The sequence below is a fragment of the Saccostrea echinata genome, unplaced genomic scaffold, assembly GCF_033153115.1.
Source record: "Saccostrea echinata isolate AGI-Se365-2 ecotype Australia unplaced genomic scaffold, CSIRO_AGI_Sech_v1 ptg000008l, whole genome shotgun sequence".
In the NCBI taxonomy this organism is placed as follows: domain Eukaryota; kingdom Metazoa; phylum Mollusca; class Bivalvia; order Ostreida; family Ostreidae; genus Saccostrea; species Saccostrea echinata.
Window position 1 is genome coordinate 8,111,088 of NW_026889757.1, and position 17,449 is coordinate 8,128,536.

Genomic DNA, 17,449 nt, shown 5'->3' on the forward strand with positions numbered 1-17,449 from the left:
TATAAGGGGTGGGAGGAACACAAGAAACTTTTTCTCAGATTGCTAGAGATGGGTTTGTCCTGACCTTGAACAAAGGTTTTTCCCGGCAAGTTCAAGGTCACTGGCAGATAAATATTAATTTTTTTTCCATACTTAAATTTTGTAATATAAAATCACTGGAAGCTTTTACTTGATACAGAGATTGCTTATGATCTAAGGATGTGTTTTGACCTTGATCTAAGGTCTTTCTGGCAAGTTCAAGGTCACTGACAGAAAAGTGCAATATTCTTTTTCAGGAATATCTTTGTCATTGAGTATCACTGGAAGCTCATAATTTGTTCAAAGGTTGTTTTTGACCTTAACATAGGTCATTTAGGCAAGTTCAAGGTCACTGATATAATAAGTGTAAAATTCAAAAAGGTCTAGTCGCCCCGTAGCGCAGTGGTAAGAATGTCTGCTCTAAAGTCGTGGGTTAAGGAGTTGATCCTTACGTCGCAGGTTCGAATCCCACTGTGGGACACAGAGACCGATCCTTCGGATGAGACTGTATAAACTGTGGTCCCGTCCGACAGTAGGTGCTAGCACGAAAGAGATCCCTCACTCTTCAATGGCCATGAGTGCCGGGTATAGGTCAAAATTTGCAGATCTCCATCGGCAAATGGTGGCGTCTCCATATGATTGAAAAATTCTCGAGAGGGACGTTAAACAACATACAAACAAACAAAAAGGTCTATAATTTTGTAATAGAAAAAATTGCATGCATTTGCATTTCACTGAAAGGATGATAAATATATCATCCAGAGTATGTAATGGCCTTGACTTAAATTCGAGGTCACTTAGAATATGATGTTTTGGATGAATAGTCTTAAAGAATGCGTGACTGAGAATTATTTATGTCGGTGACATACAGATGGTGTTTGCTCTTAACCAGCTGCAGAATGTGTCCTGGCTTGACGCACGATTATTTGGACAAGTTCAAGTTCACTGACAGGGGAATTTTACATTCTTTTACTGTCTTTCTACTGTTGAAACATTGCAAGTTGATGCCCCTCACAGGATTGTTTATAACCTTAAAATTTTGCGTGACCTTGACTCAAGGTCGCTATGTTCTGTCTGCTCCGACGGAAGACCTATTCGTTGCATTGCAACGAGCTCGGCTCTAGTTTTTATATATATTTTGTAACCTTGGAACTATACCTATACATTGAAATCAAAAACCAACACAAAGAGTTATGTGTCTTGGGGTAGTCTAGTTCACATGCGAAATGCTTCTAATCTAAAAAATCTTCTGGTTCCAGGGCCATAAAACTTAGATGAGCTCACTTTTGATCTCAGTCTCACTTTTCCACTAATAATTCCTTATGTAAAACTGAGACTGAGATCAAAAGTGAGCTTGTCTAAGTTTTATGGCCTCGGAGACTGGATTCTGACCACAATAGAAGTTAAGATAAAACATTAATTCTTAAAGGATTTTGAATTTCATAAAATTTAATCATCAATGAGGGGGTGAGCCTTTGACCTACTTTCCCTACCCATCCTCTCAACTCAATTAACACACACACACACACACGATGCTCATGCTTTCTTGAGTGCGTTACAAATTTCATGTCTTCAGCATTTATGGTAGTTGATGAATCAATAACCTTAAAAAATCATGGCTACATGATACCATCCAGACATTTGCTTTAAAGGCCGAGCATGACCTACTTGAAAATCTGGTGGTAGGTGTTGGGCAGGGCTTATTGCTGCAGCCATGCTTTGTTAATTATTGAATTAAGAGACATTTCAGAAATTTTATCTGTGTTTGATGGCTATAATAACATTTCCAAGGATACATATATGATTTACCTGTATGTAATTTAATGACATTTGCACAAAAAGGTTAAATTCATATAACAAAATGGGTCATATATTAGAATCAATAGTTAAAACATAATATATTCAAATAGTACGTGTGTACAGTCATGCACAAATCTAAAATGTAAGTGCAATAAGGGGAGGCAGGAGGCAATTTTTTACCATTTCAGTGATCAGAATTTGCTGCTTTAAATTTCATAATCGGCAAAGTAAACTATTGGAAATAATTCTAAAACAGCCTCTTCAAATCTTCACTTCAAAATTGATGAAAGCCCTGCATCATGAGTATTATTCAGTCCAGTAATACCCATTTCAAGCTTCTTCGTATTAACTCACTACTGACCAAAAATAAAAAAAAAATAAAATAAAATAAAAAACAAGATGTGTTTGTGAAACACTGATGCCCCCGTATGGCAGCTTATGGCAAAGGTTAAAGTTTCTCAAATGCAAGTTAAACTCAAGGTCAAGAAATCAAAATGTTGGTACCCAAAGAAAGGTCTTGTCTCGAGGAATATACCTGTGAAATATGAAAGCCCTAGTACAAATCGTTGAATGAAAAGTTATGGCGAAGGTTAAAGTTTTTTCAAAGTAAGTAAAACTGCAAGGTCAAGGTCAAATGGTCCCCAAGGGAAGTTCTTGTCACAAGCGATACATATAATCTTGAAATGTGAAAGCCCTAGAACCAAATGTTCAAATGTTATGACCAGTGTTGAAAATTTTTAAAAGTGGTTCAAACTCCACGGACAAAGTCAATGACAAAATTGTTGGTATCCAAAGGAAGGTCTTGTCACAAGGAATATACATGTGAAGTATGAAAGCCCTAACACCAACTGTTCAAAAGTTATGGCCAAGGTTAAAGTTTTACAAAAGTAGGTCAAACTTCAAGGTCAAAGGGTCAAAGTTGTTGGTATCTAAAGGAAGGTCTTCTCACAAGGAATGCATACATGAAGTATGAAAACCCTAGCATTAACTGTTCAAATGTTATGGTCAAGGTTAAAATTTTTCAAAATTGAAGTAGGTCAAACTCCAAGGTCAAGGTCAAAGGGTCAAACTTGTTGGTATCTTAAGGAAGGTCTTCTCAAATGGAATGCATATGTGATGTATGAAAACCCTAGCATTATCTGTTCAAAAGTTATGGCCAAGGTAAAAAATTTTCAAAATTGAAGTAGGTCAAACTCCAAGGTCAAGGTCAAAAGTTGTTGGTATGTAAAGAAAGGACTTGTCACAAGGAGTACACATGAGAAGTACAAAAGACCTAGCACAAACTGTTCAAAAGTTATGGCCAAGATTAAAGTTTTTTCAACAGTAGGTCAAACTCCAATGTCAAGGTCAAAGGGTCAAAGATTTGGTATCCAAAGTAAGGTCTTCTTATAAGGAATATACTTGTGAAGTTTGAAGGCCCAAGCTTCAAGTGTTCAAAAGTTATGGCCAAGGTTAATGTCTTATGAAATTTGCAAAAGTGGATCAAACTCCAAGGTCAAGGTCAAAAGGTCAATTATAATGGTACCAAAAGAAAGGTCTTGTCACAAGGAATACACATTCATGTGAAATATTAAAGCCATAGCTCCAACCAATCAAAAGTTATGGGCAAGGTTAAAGTTTTTGCGGACAAACACTGACAGACAGACGAACAGGGCAAAAACTATATGCCCCCGCATCTTCGATTACGGGGGCATAATAAAATTAATATAATAATCTCTTCCAGTGAGCAATTGGCATTATAGTTCGGTTAAGGAAGAGGCAGGTGTAAATCAAACTATAAGTCATATATGGCCTATTTTTTGGTAAGTTCAGCTAGGTAACCAAAATTAAAAAGATCTTTCTATTTGTTTTATAATACTTTATATAACGTTAAGATAGGACTTTCCTGTAAATTACACAATTTAAATCGACCACATTTCAAAGATATTAAAAATTTAAAACAATAACCAATTTATATACCGACTCCATATTTAAATAACAGACAAATTTAAAGTCAATTTTACTATAGAAACGTGAGGTTATTCAAGCTCAAAATCAGAGAAAATTTAACGAGACCGAGTGTAATGCGAGTGCGCATGACTTTGCGCAGCTTTTTAATTTCATGCAGTCATATTTATGACATTACACCTTCCCCAAATATTGTGATTTTAATACAAAATTAACATTATCTGTAACACCTACGGGTCTGAAATTTTGCTTTTACGACAATAATTTGGGGGGAAAAAAAAGTGAAATGGCTCTGATGACGTCACTGTTTTCCGATTTTGTAAGGAATGCATAATGCTGAAGAATGACACATGACTCGCTTGTATATTCAAGACGTCCGTGGATATTTTACTAAAAACTGTTGACAGAACATCAAAAGAAACATACTAGCAATCTAAACATTGCTATTTTTACCAAAATAATTCATCTGTGCCGACAATTCATCTGCACCGATATATACATATACAGCAATATCATGGCAATTTTAGAGGTATTGGGCATTGAAAAAATAAACTTTGTAATAATTCCTGCACCAACCTAGATGGTCAAGTTTTTTGAAATTTCACAATTTGGTGACTTTTTGTAATTTATAACTTTCATGTACTTGGCTGAAAAAGAATTCTCTAGGGCAGAAATACAAAAATATGGAAAAAATGTGATAATTTGTCACTTTTCCAACAAATTCCAATAGGGTCCAATAGTAAAATTTGACAACTTTTGAGATGGCCCCCTAAGAAATCGGGACAGTAAACATTCGATTTTTTGTAATCTTAAAACAATAAATATAATAGTAAAAATTAATTCAAGAAAATTTATCAAAATCTCTTGGGTAGAAATAATTAGACTCGGCCTCGTTAAATTTGAATGTAAATAACATATATTATATGATGTCTAATTACACTCAGTCTTGTATTATTACTTTCCAAGCTCAGATATGCCATATATAGCTTTCAAAAGACCAAAAATTTTGTATTAAAAATTATGTGATTTTTATGTTTCATAGAGAATCAGTCCAAGGAAATTAAAAAACAAAAGGATCAATGCAATATATCCTTCTTGTATATGTTCACAATTTATTTACAATCCTTAATTTACACAAAATGTTAAAATCAATTCACACTAACGTCTTTGTTGTCCTGTGTTGAAAATATAGTACCTACATGTATGTACCCAAGCACACTCTTTGAAGAACTTATAGTCAACTTTGCATCTAAACTGTCTCTTAATTCATTTAACAATTTTTGGATTTTAACATCTTTAGTAGCTAAGGGAGGATATTGCTCTCAGCACAGATTAGTTCCTATTCCATGTATTCCTCTATGCTTATTCAATGACCACAGGGATTTCCATAAGTACATGTATATCACTTTAAATAATTTTTACATCCATGATCCTGAATATGAAGCTAATTTATCTTGAAAAGAGAAAGGTGCTTAACAAGATTATTTTGCATAACAAAAAAAGTTAATTCAAATGGACTTAAAAATGAAGAGTATGTTCCACAGTGTATAGGCTCTGGTTGGAAGAAAAAAAACACATTAGCTTGGTTAATAATTCATGTATTTTCTTTGTAAAATTAACATTGTAATAATTTACTACCATGAATTATAAATTTGGTAATGTCATACAATGAAATAATTTAAGTGTTCTGAAACAACTTTTGTAAATGAAGCACTATGACGCCGTCTTGAATCTAATTATACTTCCTTATTTTAATCATTGTAAGTCCATACTCAAGAGACATACAAAATTCTTCCTTTATATAACCTTGGCTGACTTTGCAAACAAACCAATTTTTGACTGACTCGGCATAAAACACTCCATGATTATATTCATAATTATTTGTGTGTGTTGATAATCTTGCTCATTTATGAAAATTTAACAGCACTTATAGTCCCATTTCAATGAATTTTCTTTACTCCGGTTCCTTATGATCCTAACCGAGAAACCGTAGGAGGGAAAAAGAACAAAATTAAATATGTACGCTTGAGAAGTCATGGGCTTACAATTACATTGGCATGAAATTAAAATTCAACTTTTTAAATTAATCATAACTGACACTAGTAGGATTCTAATGAGTAAACATTCATAGTAAGCGTGGGTTAATTGCCAGTCACAGTTTCCGAGCACATCGATAACTAGAACTTATTTGACCTGTACTTTTATGTACCAGGTGTCAATTTTCTAGGTCACCATATTACTTTTTATCCCCTTCCAATCACGTATAAATCCACTGATAACAGCATAGCAACTTCAAAAACCAAACAAAGTTTGAAAAGGGTTATGTGTGCTTTAAATTTCATTTTATTTGTCTAACCCACTTGTGATGCAGAAAAATTTGGTTAAGACTTTGACTCTCAAATGGTCTAAGTGAAAGATGTTCAAAATGAAATTCAGACTGTAAGTTAATATAAATATTTTATGAAAAATGAAATTCATGTATGGAAGAAGAATTTATATTTTTCAAATATACACACTGTATGCTAAATAACAACCTATTAAGTGATCCCTCTAAATATGCTTTAAGTGATAAATTAAAACATCATAAATTTAAGACATCACTGAAGCCTCATTATAAAAATTGGTTTTGTCTGTATCTGAATACTACTCAAAAAATTGCTTGATCAATTTTAGTAACTGGCTCTTCATATTGTTACATGTACATATAACTATGAATACATGTATTATTTATGTGGAAGTGGAATATCAGCTGTTTTCATGCAATTGTGAACTTGCTCAAGACAGCCTTTTAAGAATAATTAATCATATGTTCCCTATAGAGTCAATCACATATACCATATATACTTGTCTATATAAGTCTGTTTGCTTTACAAGTAAGTTGTATTTTTTCAGATTATTTGGAAGGAATTTGCTACTGACCCTGCACTTATAAGTTGGTATGGTTTTTTGCCAGAATCTGCCCCCCATTTTAGATTAATATTTCATATTGTATTGTATTTACCTGCGTTTCCAAGTATGTTTTGGGGTATGACATTGATCTTTTATTATCAATTTAAACAAATATAAGATCATTTAATCTGTAAGCAATTGTGTTTTATGCATATGGTAATTAACCCCTTTTTTTTCTTTCCTAAAATAGATTAAGTTCTGGTCTTTATATAAACAATTATCACTGGAATTGATTCAAAATAACTATATTTCTTCTTCCAGAAAAATACCAATTTTTTCAAGAATTCACATATAATGAAATATGAAGATAACGTACAATATTTAATCTCGAAAATCCAATGAAACGATACAAATTTGGAGGAGAGCAAACATGGACCTCAAAATTTAGAGGTGGGATCAGGTGCCATGGAGGAGTGAGCATCCCCTGCTGACCAGTCACACCCACCGTGTGCTCCTTGTCATGATCGGGAAAAAAACGGAAAAATCCATAGACAGTTCAGTGTATAAATAATGGCCTAACAGTTAGTATGAAAAACAATATATAAAGTCAGATATAGAGTTTTAGACCAAAATTTAGCTTCCAAAAATATTTGTGATAGGCGAGTATATAAATGTATAGTAGTACATATACTATACATCCAAAATAAAAAGTCAGAGAGCTGGACAATTTTTACTTCTTAAGGAATTCTCAATTTACCAACAAATGCATACACTTAAAGACAAACATTTAAAAAAAAAATAGCTGTTTTACATTTAAAAAAAACACACATGTATTGATATGGGACAAAAGCTGTAACATTTGCATTTGTGCATTAAAAGTCAGCTTAAAGTTTGACACATTGATGTTAATTGTGCAGTACTGTTGTGAAAACTAAAATTAACTGGTTAAACATTTATAGTACATGTATGTATGCATGTGAAGTTGGTTAATTAAGATTGAATAAAAATCTCTGCCATTACCTTTCTCAAAGTGAATTTCTCTGCTTTCATCTTCTAAATTCTTTCTGTAAAACTTCTAAAAAAAATATGCAGTGGAAATATAAAACAACAATTTGATAATAGTTTGCCTATTAGGACATAAAATTTTAGATGACTAATCATATAGTGACTAAATTCTTTAGAATATATACAAACACAGTCATGAAATATTAAAGAGCCTTTGTACATAAACAATATATGTGTACCACAGTCATTGTTTCGTGTTGCCAGAATGGTAAAAAAATCCTCCTACACAATTAATCCATAATTAACTTGTAAAGAAACAAATATAGACAGAAATTTATCATCAAATTGCCAATCTTGGATTCTTTGACTGAAGAAAACCTTCATAATTTCACTGTGATCATGCAGTACTTAACAATTTTAATATTTAAGAAGTTCTAAAACATGCTAAAATTAAAAAATTATCTTACTTGGTAAAATCATTCTTTTTCATTAATGACCAGCATAAAATTATCGTATGTATACCAAGTTCACATACAAGTACACTTGAAAGCAACTGAATATGTGAACATGATATAAAATTTTATTTAAAAAAAAAATTCAAGTACCCTGAAAATACTTTAACACAAGTCTATAAAGGTTTAAATTTTCTGCAAACATCTGCATCTTTTTTATCCCGAGTAATATCTCAGAAGTGTGGACATAAATAACGAAGGTATAATGATGAATCTGAGTTTATAAGAAATATATCCGACATTTTCGTCATCGCTTGAAAATAATCCTTGGGAGTAAAAAGATTTTTATAGAAAATAATCCCTTGCATAACCTCCTACACTATATATAATCATGCATGTATGTTATATAATTCTAAACAGTATATATGTTTTTTAAAAAATGAAATTTATTAACTTTTTACATGCAACTTAAACAAGCACTAAAGCATATTGTATTGCATTTGGTATTGGTACACTTATTTGATCTATTTAACAAATTTATGCTAATTAAGAGAATCTTTTAACTAAAGGCATTCCTATGTGGGAAATAAATTGCCCTCATTTATCAGGATACCTTTACATTATAAACTAACCTTGAAAATTGAAAAGAGAAATGACATATGATCGACAGATAAAATCTCACTCTACTGCAAGAGACCTAGATATTGTGTTCATAATTGCATTATATAATACCATTTTGAATGCACCAAAGATTGTTAGAATTGTCATTTGAACATTTTAAAGAATAACTTAAATCCTTTACCCATCCAAGGGATTTTGACATCCACGTCATCATCATATCTACAGTTTTAATCTCGGAGCTGCCACTTTTTTCATTGTATTCAGAGCAGAACTTGACCCAGTTGTCACCTGAAAGTCAGAAATGATAATCATACATTCTCAACTTAACATTATTTTTAAAATAAGAATACTTAAAGTCCTATTATTGAAATATGATAAAACATAAATGTTGATCCATACTGTTTCTCTTTTGGGGTTAAAAAGTACATTTCATATATTTGTATAGATAAAATTGTACTTTTTTGTCTTTTATTTCATTTGAATCTTAATCGATACATTTATTGATTATGATTGCAAACGCTAACTTTACTTATTCGATGTACGTTAAGAAACAATTAGCTAAGATAGGCACTAGATATCAAGCCATCGACACTACGTAATTTAATTCATCTTTGCCGAAAAAATTCTGAAAAAGATAAGGTAAAAGAATACTCAGAATATTACCATCATACCAAAAAATATGTACATTTCAGCACTGTTCGGTCAATATATCCCCTTATAATATACCAATGTGATCATATCAGTGAGGGAGAACTGCATTAAATAATACTCTAGCTATCATTTAATGATGATAATTTAACTTCATACCTCCTTTGATCATCAGCATGGGGCCACAAAATATTCAGCTTAAAACACATTTAGTGAATATAATTAAATCTAAAGGAGCCCATGGACATGATATTGTACTACCAGTAAATGTACTGTGTTCATTGTGTAAAAAATTCAGAACCGTACATATACTTTTAATTTAGAGATATTTGTAATTTAATTGTAATGACATTTGAGGAACAATTAATGCCTTTTTCAGATACTTTTTTTAAAATAGATACAGGACTATCAATAATCAACCATATTGCTTTTAGAATTTTAATAATTAAGTAAACATTGATTCTTAAATATGTTACAGAATAGGAGAAAATTTATGGCTGGACAGGTAACTGAGCTCAAACCCCTGCATTACTATTCAAGTGCTTTAAACCACTGAGCTATCAAGGTCAATATCCACCGTAACTATTCCCAAACCACTACATTCCTTCCTCTTTAAATTGTCCTTCCCCTTGAAAAAACACTTAAGCCTGATTTTTTCCCCTGGCAGGACTTTCAACTGCAAGTGTAGGGATGGCTAACGGCACCAAATATAAATTAAAGGACCAGGAACTGAACCCATGCAGGACCCCTGCATTTAATATATACTTAGTTAGGTGCTCTAACCACTGAGCTATCCAATTTGCCATAGCCCAACGAAACCACTAAAATCAATTGGGAAACAGGGGTTTATTTTTTAAATATCTCTATCTACTGAATGTAACAATGTAAAGAAGTAATGTAAGAATGTAAAAAGTAATTTATTAATATATATTTACAAAATCCTTTAAATTCACTTCAATTCACTATACTGCCATCCAAATAGTATTATACCTTATTTTACACAATTTCATGATTAAGATCTGCTTCAATCCAAACATCACTCATACCTTCTTCATACCTTCAAAAAATGTCAATTTGAATTACATAACATCCATCTTTAATATCAGCCAATCGGCAGCACTGTGGGTATAGCTAATATAAATGGAAGAAAACTTATCACTAAGCTGTCAGATGACGATTCTAAACATTGGCTGTCAATCAGATTTATGGGCAGTGACTTTTATATTAATAATTATAATTAAACAGTTACAGTGTATCACTGGTATTTCATGGATTAGCAGGATTTTTGAGTTTCCCTTGATCAGACCTATTTCCCTCGTCTTCACCTCAGGAAATAGGTTTGATCTCGGGGAATCAGAATCTTCTCAATATGACTTAAATTAATTTAATGCTTTGTGAAAGAATATGTTATCATCAGTAAAAAGCACAATGGGTTAATTATATAATGATGCTTTCATTTGCACATAGTACGTTTATTGAATGTTTCTCTGCTAATGCGATAATTAAGTCTTCTACCAATCACAGCTTATATTGCTTCTCTTTAAAATACAATAAAAATGACAAGAAGCAGGTTTTCTTTGAAATTAAATGTCAAAGTTTCAGCTAAAAGTTGATTACTCAGTATTTGAACTCACATGACACATGTCCACTCACCAAAACCATGTATGACCTCTTCAAATATCAAAGATTTAAAGTCTTAAAGAGCTAGGTTCAATATATGCATAAAATGGACCTGTTCGTATACCATTTAATTTCTAACTCCTGATGTCCCATTTCAAATATCAATATTATAATAGAGACTTATTGCTTTCATATCCTATAATAAAGTTTCCTCTAAGAGTCCAGGTACATGTATTAGAAAACAGGCTTCATGAAATAGTAATGTTCCTGAATTTTGCAGAAAACAGGTGTATTTCAGTACCTTCAGCAAAGAATTAAAATACAAGCATAGTCTTGGATTCAATAAAAAAAAATGTTTTATTGACTTCATGCAGTAACACTTCTGTTTTATATTCTGGATCAGAGGTTGTGCTCTATACAAAATATTGAAAAACAACTTAAAGTATTGGCCATTTTTGAAGAAATTTCCAGAAACAATTCAGGTGTGAATCTGGGATTTTTTTTCCGGGGGGGGGGGGGGGGGGGGGGGGGGTCCATCCCGGATCCCAGTCAAAAAAATTTCCAACCCAAAAATTTCTTGACAAGCAAAAAAAAAAGAAAAAAAAACATGTAAATTCCATTTCCCAATGTGAAAAACACCTACTTCGTGGTGGTTATGGTGGTGGGGTCCACATTTTCTAGAGGTGTTCCAAAGTCATTTTTTATTTGCTTCAGTATATACTTTTAATAATACTTCGTGGTGGTTATGGTGGTGGGGTCCACATTTTCTAGGGGTGTTCCAAAGTCATTTTTTATTTGCTTCAGTATATACTTTTAATAACTGTGCAAATTCCAGGTGGGGGGTCCCCCCCCCCTCCCCTCTAGATCCATGCATGCAATTCTTGATGTCATAATGCATTGACTACTATAAAAATTATGCCGTTTTCAATTAATTAGCCATTGTAAAGGGTCCAAGTGATATTTCATACATTCTCAACTAAAATGGAGCAGTTTTGATCTTTCTGATATTCAGAGGGCTAAAATAGGCCCTAAGCATGCTAGCTTTTCATTATTGTTTAGATATGCTATAAGGGTTAAAATTAAATCTACACTCTTCATAATATGCTATGATAATCATTTATTAAAACACAAAATTCCAGCCAATATCTGCAGGCAGAGTGGATAAATGTGTCCACACACAAATAAAAAATCTGTGGCACTTCCTTTTGTTTTATATATTGTGAGAAAAACTGATTTTAATATTTTAAAACAATATTATTTATAAATGTAGGGCTGTGTTTCTTTATCATGTGTTTATGTATGCATGCTTACAATGTATGGTAGAAATCCAATAAACATGCTATACATGTATTATTTATAAACTATGCCGATATCATATTTATAAGCAATAAACACTTTATGTAATTACTGTACTTCTATCTTCCCCTTGAGTCTTTCTCGATCTCCTCAGTGTTCTCAAAATTTGTCTTCTTTTTTGTGTCAAGCCTCTTCGTTCACATTATAGAGTGCTTCAGTTTGCATCGAGGATCAATACTGCAGTTATAAGACAACAAAAATAGATCTAGCTAGGCTTACACCATAAATAATTTTGTACGAAGAGGAAGCCCAAAATCAATGAAGTCTCTATATCTCATGCCAGGCCATCTATTTTCATTTCGCTTACCTATTTTTAACTTTCACGAGAATCGTCTAGCCGGATGATTTACGTCACAAAAACTTTTTTTGTCCTCGGAGGAACCCGTTTGTTCTCGTATCTGACGAATACTTCCAAAAATGGAAGTCGTGTTTCCTGTCCGGAATATACCGGAGTTTTCCGAGCTCTTTTCCATATATGGACAGTAGGGTTCCGTCGTATTTCGTACGTCACGGACTGGTATGTGACCTTGTCTCCCATATAAGGAAATTTTAGAAATCGGAAGGGTAAAGGTCATACTACGATGAGAATATTCCCAGGGTCGTACTATGCAAGTTTTCTCCAAAATAACAAATGCTCAACAAATGATTTTTAGTATATAGGAAGAGTATATTCAAAGTAATGTAGACATGAATTTTTGAAAAAAATATTAATCAATATAAGATTTGAAAATTGCGTGACCTAGATTTTACAGCAGACTACTATAGAACCGACTACTATAGAATCTCGATTGACGTCACATTTGCGTCAATCGTAGTCAAGCAACGATGAACCATAGTAAGATCTGATTGGTCAAAATTTTACGCACTGTACTAAGAGTTTCCATATATGGGACATGTAGTAAAGAGAGTTTCATTCATAAATACGTTGATCGTTGGTGAGAAGTTCATTCATAAACTGAACCTCGAATGTGTTTGAGTAGTGAAATATAGTTATATACAAATAGTAGTCTTACGGACAGTGATCTAATAGTGTTTACATAACTTCTATGAAAACACGTGTCCACCAGTAAACATTGGAAATGATTATGGACGGTTTAGACACTCTATCGCAAGTTGCATTGGATCAGATTAACCTGACCAACTTGGCTAATCTGTGTTTTGACTGTAATTCTGTACCAGGAGGGGGCCGCTTGCCCTCGGAGTCCATCGATGACTCTTTAAACACACCTGTGACTAGTAATTCGGATACATTCTTTGGAAATGATCCACTAGGGCCTGTGCCCATTACTGCCACGGGTATGTACAGTGCTTCTGATTTCTATGTTATGTATTGATCAATGTTGATTGTGTTCAAATGATCTTTCACTTACGCATAGTTTAGTTTATAGAATTCCGGCAAATATTAGCATTTCATCGAAGAATATAACCTTATTATAAAATACAGTAGAACTGTGGTATTTGCTCTAAAACTTGAAGCACATCGATCAGCTGTTGGGGAATGCTTCTATTTTTAGAAATTCTAATTTGTATTCATGCTGCTATGTGCGTCAGCAAATGTCGATTACCAGTTCATTCATAAAATGGAATGTCGAGCCACTACGTTAAATTTAGGACTTTTTCGAAATTTTAAGGACTTGGGACCTGTAGAGTAACTTTGTAGTAAAATTTTGTCGTAGTAAAACCACGTTATTGTGTTTATGTTGGTCTCCCACATCAAAAAATCGCCTACGCAAACATTTCTATATAAGGGTCAATGGGCGGAGCTTACATTGCTCTCGTACAATGTACGTCATAGGCGCATATCTTGAGTGGTCTCGTGCGTAAACCCTATGTCATTAATAGTAGGGTCGATATATGCATTTTTCCCCTTATTCACTGTAATTGATTTATGACGACAGCGATACCGAACAAATGATCAGTTAATTATAGGTTGCAGACGAGGGTAATATTCGAAATAATACTAAATACAAAATAACTTATATTTTTTCTTTTGTATTTTTCAGCAAACATCGAAGCTCAGATCACCATCCCCGAGCGAAATCTCGGTGCAGTTCCAAGCACTCTTCAACAAACTCAGCCTTCCTTAGACCAAGCTAGTCAACAGGGCATCACTCACCGCATCCAGTACAAAGGCACCCTTGTCACATCATCAGTGACCCCCTCAACAACTACAGCGGACCAGCTTTTTCCTGGCACCGGTGGGCAGCCCATTTTTGCTCCACTGTCCCCTTTACTGAGCATCCTCCAACAAGCAACACAGGTTCAGGCACAAGTTGCCACATCTGTGCCTCAATGTCACAATGTTCCAGACTATTCCTACCAGTGCCATCAACAGCAACAGTCATGCTTCAGCCCTGCTCCATCCACAACATCTCAGCACTCACAGCACTCACATACAGGCTCCCCACAGCCTGAGATGGGAATCCCAGATTGCGATGCTTACTCCACTGGGTTTGGGTCCCCCGGACCTTTGACTCCAAGCTCTACTCAATCAACTCCAGAACCTCAGATTCCAGTGTGCGAGCCATTGTCATTGGATTACACTAGTCCACCTCCCCCTTACTCTCGCGCCTTTGAAACTCAAGTAAAACAGCCTCCAGTATTCAGTTCATGTTCTCAGCAGCAGCCTATGATCAGTGAACAACAGCCTATGAACATTAGTTATCCAGTGTCATCAAGTATGTCAATGACACCACAAACTGTCCTTCATTTTACAGACGACATGCGCGTCAGTGACATGAACACACATCAAAACACAGAATTCAAATGGACAGTGCAACCAGCCCCAGCTGGTTTACCAGACTTTAACGCTCTTAATGTTACACAACAAAGCTACCAACAGCCTCAGTATCAAGTTCCAAGCATAAAACAGGAACCAGGCATTAGTGACTTACCAAATGACTTTTTAATTCCATCGTCTCAAGCCGACTTCGGCATGTCATCTCAGAGTACCCCATCGAAACATTCGTTGCCTTCATCAATTATTCAACCCTACCAACAGGGTCAACTCAAACTTATGCCAGTAAAGCCTAGAAAGTACCCTAATCGCCCAAGCAAAACTCCACTTCACGAGCGACCATACGCATGCCCAGTGGAAAGTTGCGATCGTCGATTCTCCAGAAGCGATGAACTCACACGACATATTCGCATTCACACTGGACAGAAACCTTTTCAATGTCGCATTTGCATGCGTCAGTTCAGTCGAAGTGACCATCTAACAACTCACGTGCGAACACACACAGGCGAGAAACCTTTCTCTTGTGACGTTTGTGGAAGAAAATTTGCCCGAAGTGACGAAAAGAAAAGACACGCAAAAGTGCATTTGAAACAGAAGATAAAGAAAGAGGCAAAAATGTTGGCTTCAAATGCTCCACTTCCCCCGGCTACCTCTACAAGCGACATGGTCACAAACATTCTCCAAGGAAGTGTTAGCGGGCCTAGCACAACCTCAATCCCTCATATAGTTACAACATCCTCTTTATAAAAAGACGGTAAAACATAAAGACAGCTCAAAAATTCATTTCACTCTGTCATCAGGGACTCCGGTGATTATAATTACTGTAAGTAGAAATGACGTAAGGTTGTCCATGTTTGAGCGGGAAATGAAGACGAGGTAATTCGTTTTTAACGGCTCAGAAAATGGAAGGGCTATATACTGTTATGTACAGACAAAGCTTTATTATAGTCATTTATTGTGTTGCCAAGTGTCATTTTTTTTTTCATTTTACATAGTTGATAAATGTTGTTCCTGTTGTTTGTTATTATTGGCAGCATATCAATAGTGCTTATGTTGAAACGTCGTTATATTTGTTAAGTTTTCTTCCCCAAACAAATTACACTTCAGTAGATCTGAGCCTTTTAATAGCTTTATAAATGGCATTTTATTCATATATTTTGTTTATTTTTCCTCAAAAATTTATGTGTAAATTTTATACAATATTACCAAACTCATACTTTGTTCATACCACCTCCTATATTTAATATAGTCATGTGCAGTTGAGGCTTTAAAAATTCTTTAGCAATTTTTTGTGTGTACCAAGTTCTGTTACGTTGTGATAAATATGTGATTCTGTGAGACTGCGAGAGAGACAGGTACTATAAAGTACTTGTATAATATTTCGTTGAAATTTGCCTTTTTAAATATTTCTTATTTTATTATATTTGAACATTACATGTTGTCATATTTCCATATTCTTGCTGGCTAAGAGTAAAAAGCATGGTACTATCAGGTTATGATAGTTGACTGTTGAATAAATGAGTTAAAATATGAAAAAAATGTTTTTTATCAATTAATTATTGAAAAGGAGATGAATTTGAATATGGCTTGACTATGACTTAGAGGGAAAAGAATGGAACACAAAGTATGTAAACAAAAATATCAAAGATTGATGGTAAATCTGCAGCAAACACCAGGGAAAAATATAGGCGATAGTTAAAATAAAACTAGTCCAACTAGGCAATGGAATAGTTAGAATATTAGTGAATCTTAGTAAGTTAGCAAATATTTAAAAAAATATATATATAGGTTTTAATTTCAATATGAAACACAAGGATCGGAAAACTATAGAATCAATCTACATCGCAAAGAAATTGTTCTTGAGCAGAGAATACGAAAGGAAAAAGAAATCAAATTCAATCTCTCTAAACTTCACAGGAAAAATGTAGCTGGTTATAATAGAATGTAGAAACTTCAAATCCGAAAAAAAATTCACCTCTGACCAAGTCCACTGTCCACAGTCAGTGCAGTGAACTATTTTTATAAATTTAGAAAGAGTATAATGCTGCTGGATTGAAAATAACTTGATGGTATCGATATGTGTGAATACCGGAAGTAGTGAACAAATTCTAATGACCAATGGATTAACAACGATGGTTTACAAATCTGCTAGACTGGTACTGCCATTAAAAATGGTTGCGAGGAAGGAAACCTGTTAATTTCATTTTTCAAGGATAAGAAAGTATGATAAAAAGTGTTAACATTATACACCAATACAGTTTTTGAGGCTGTTTCATGAAAGCAAAAAGAAACTAAACTGTAAAGTCTTGGAAGGTCACAGTGTTAATTTTCACTTTCTATGACCTTGAAGGGCGGG

General features: G+C 33.9%; 1 protein-coding gene and 1 long non-coding RNA gene across 3 annotated transcripts in view; one reads left to right on the forward strand and one right to left on the reverse strand.

The window, feature by feature from the left end:
- The window catches only part of LOC133181361 (uncharacterized), a 63,338-nt gene extending 54,324 nt beyond the window's left edge, over window positions 1–9,014 (reverse strand). For both annotated transcript variants that reach the window (XR_009720463.1, XR_009720462.1), the window contains exons 1-2: window positions 8,914–9,014; window positions 7,675–7,729 (exon numbers count right to left, since the gene is read on the reverse strand). This is a non-coding gene — a long non-coding RNA (uncharacterized LOC133181361). The remainder of the gene's footprint in view (window positions 1–7,674; window positions 7,730–8,913) is intronic.
- Window positions 9,015–13,294: 4,280 nt separating this feature from the next.
- LOC133181019 (early growth response protein 2-like) lies at window positions 13,295–16,448 on the forward strand. The gene is made up of 2 exons (XM_061315548.1): window positions 13,295–13,652; window positions 14,360–16,448. Exons 1-2 carry the CDS (start codon window positions 13,436–13,438, stop codon window positions 15,838–15,840), a joined length of 1,698 nt encoding a protein of 565 aa, XP_061171532.1. The 5' UTR covers window positions 13,295–13,435; the 3' UTR covers window positions 15,841–16,448.
- The last annotated feature ends 1,001 nt before the right edge of the window (window positions 16,449–17,449 follow it).

Bases quoted from the DNA above. Each gene is read 5' to 3' on its own strand.
- LOC133181019 (XM_061315548.1), top strand. From the start codon at position 13,436: ATGATTATGGACGGTTTAGACACTCTATCGCAAGTTGCATTGGATCAG. The intron at 13,653-14,359 runs GTATGTACAGTG...TGTATTTTTCAG, and splicing joins TGTGCCCATTACTGCCACGG to CAAACATCGAAGCTCAGATC.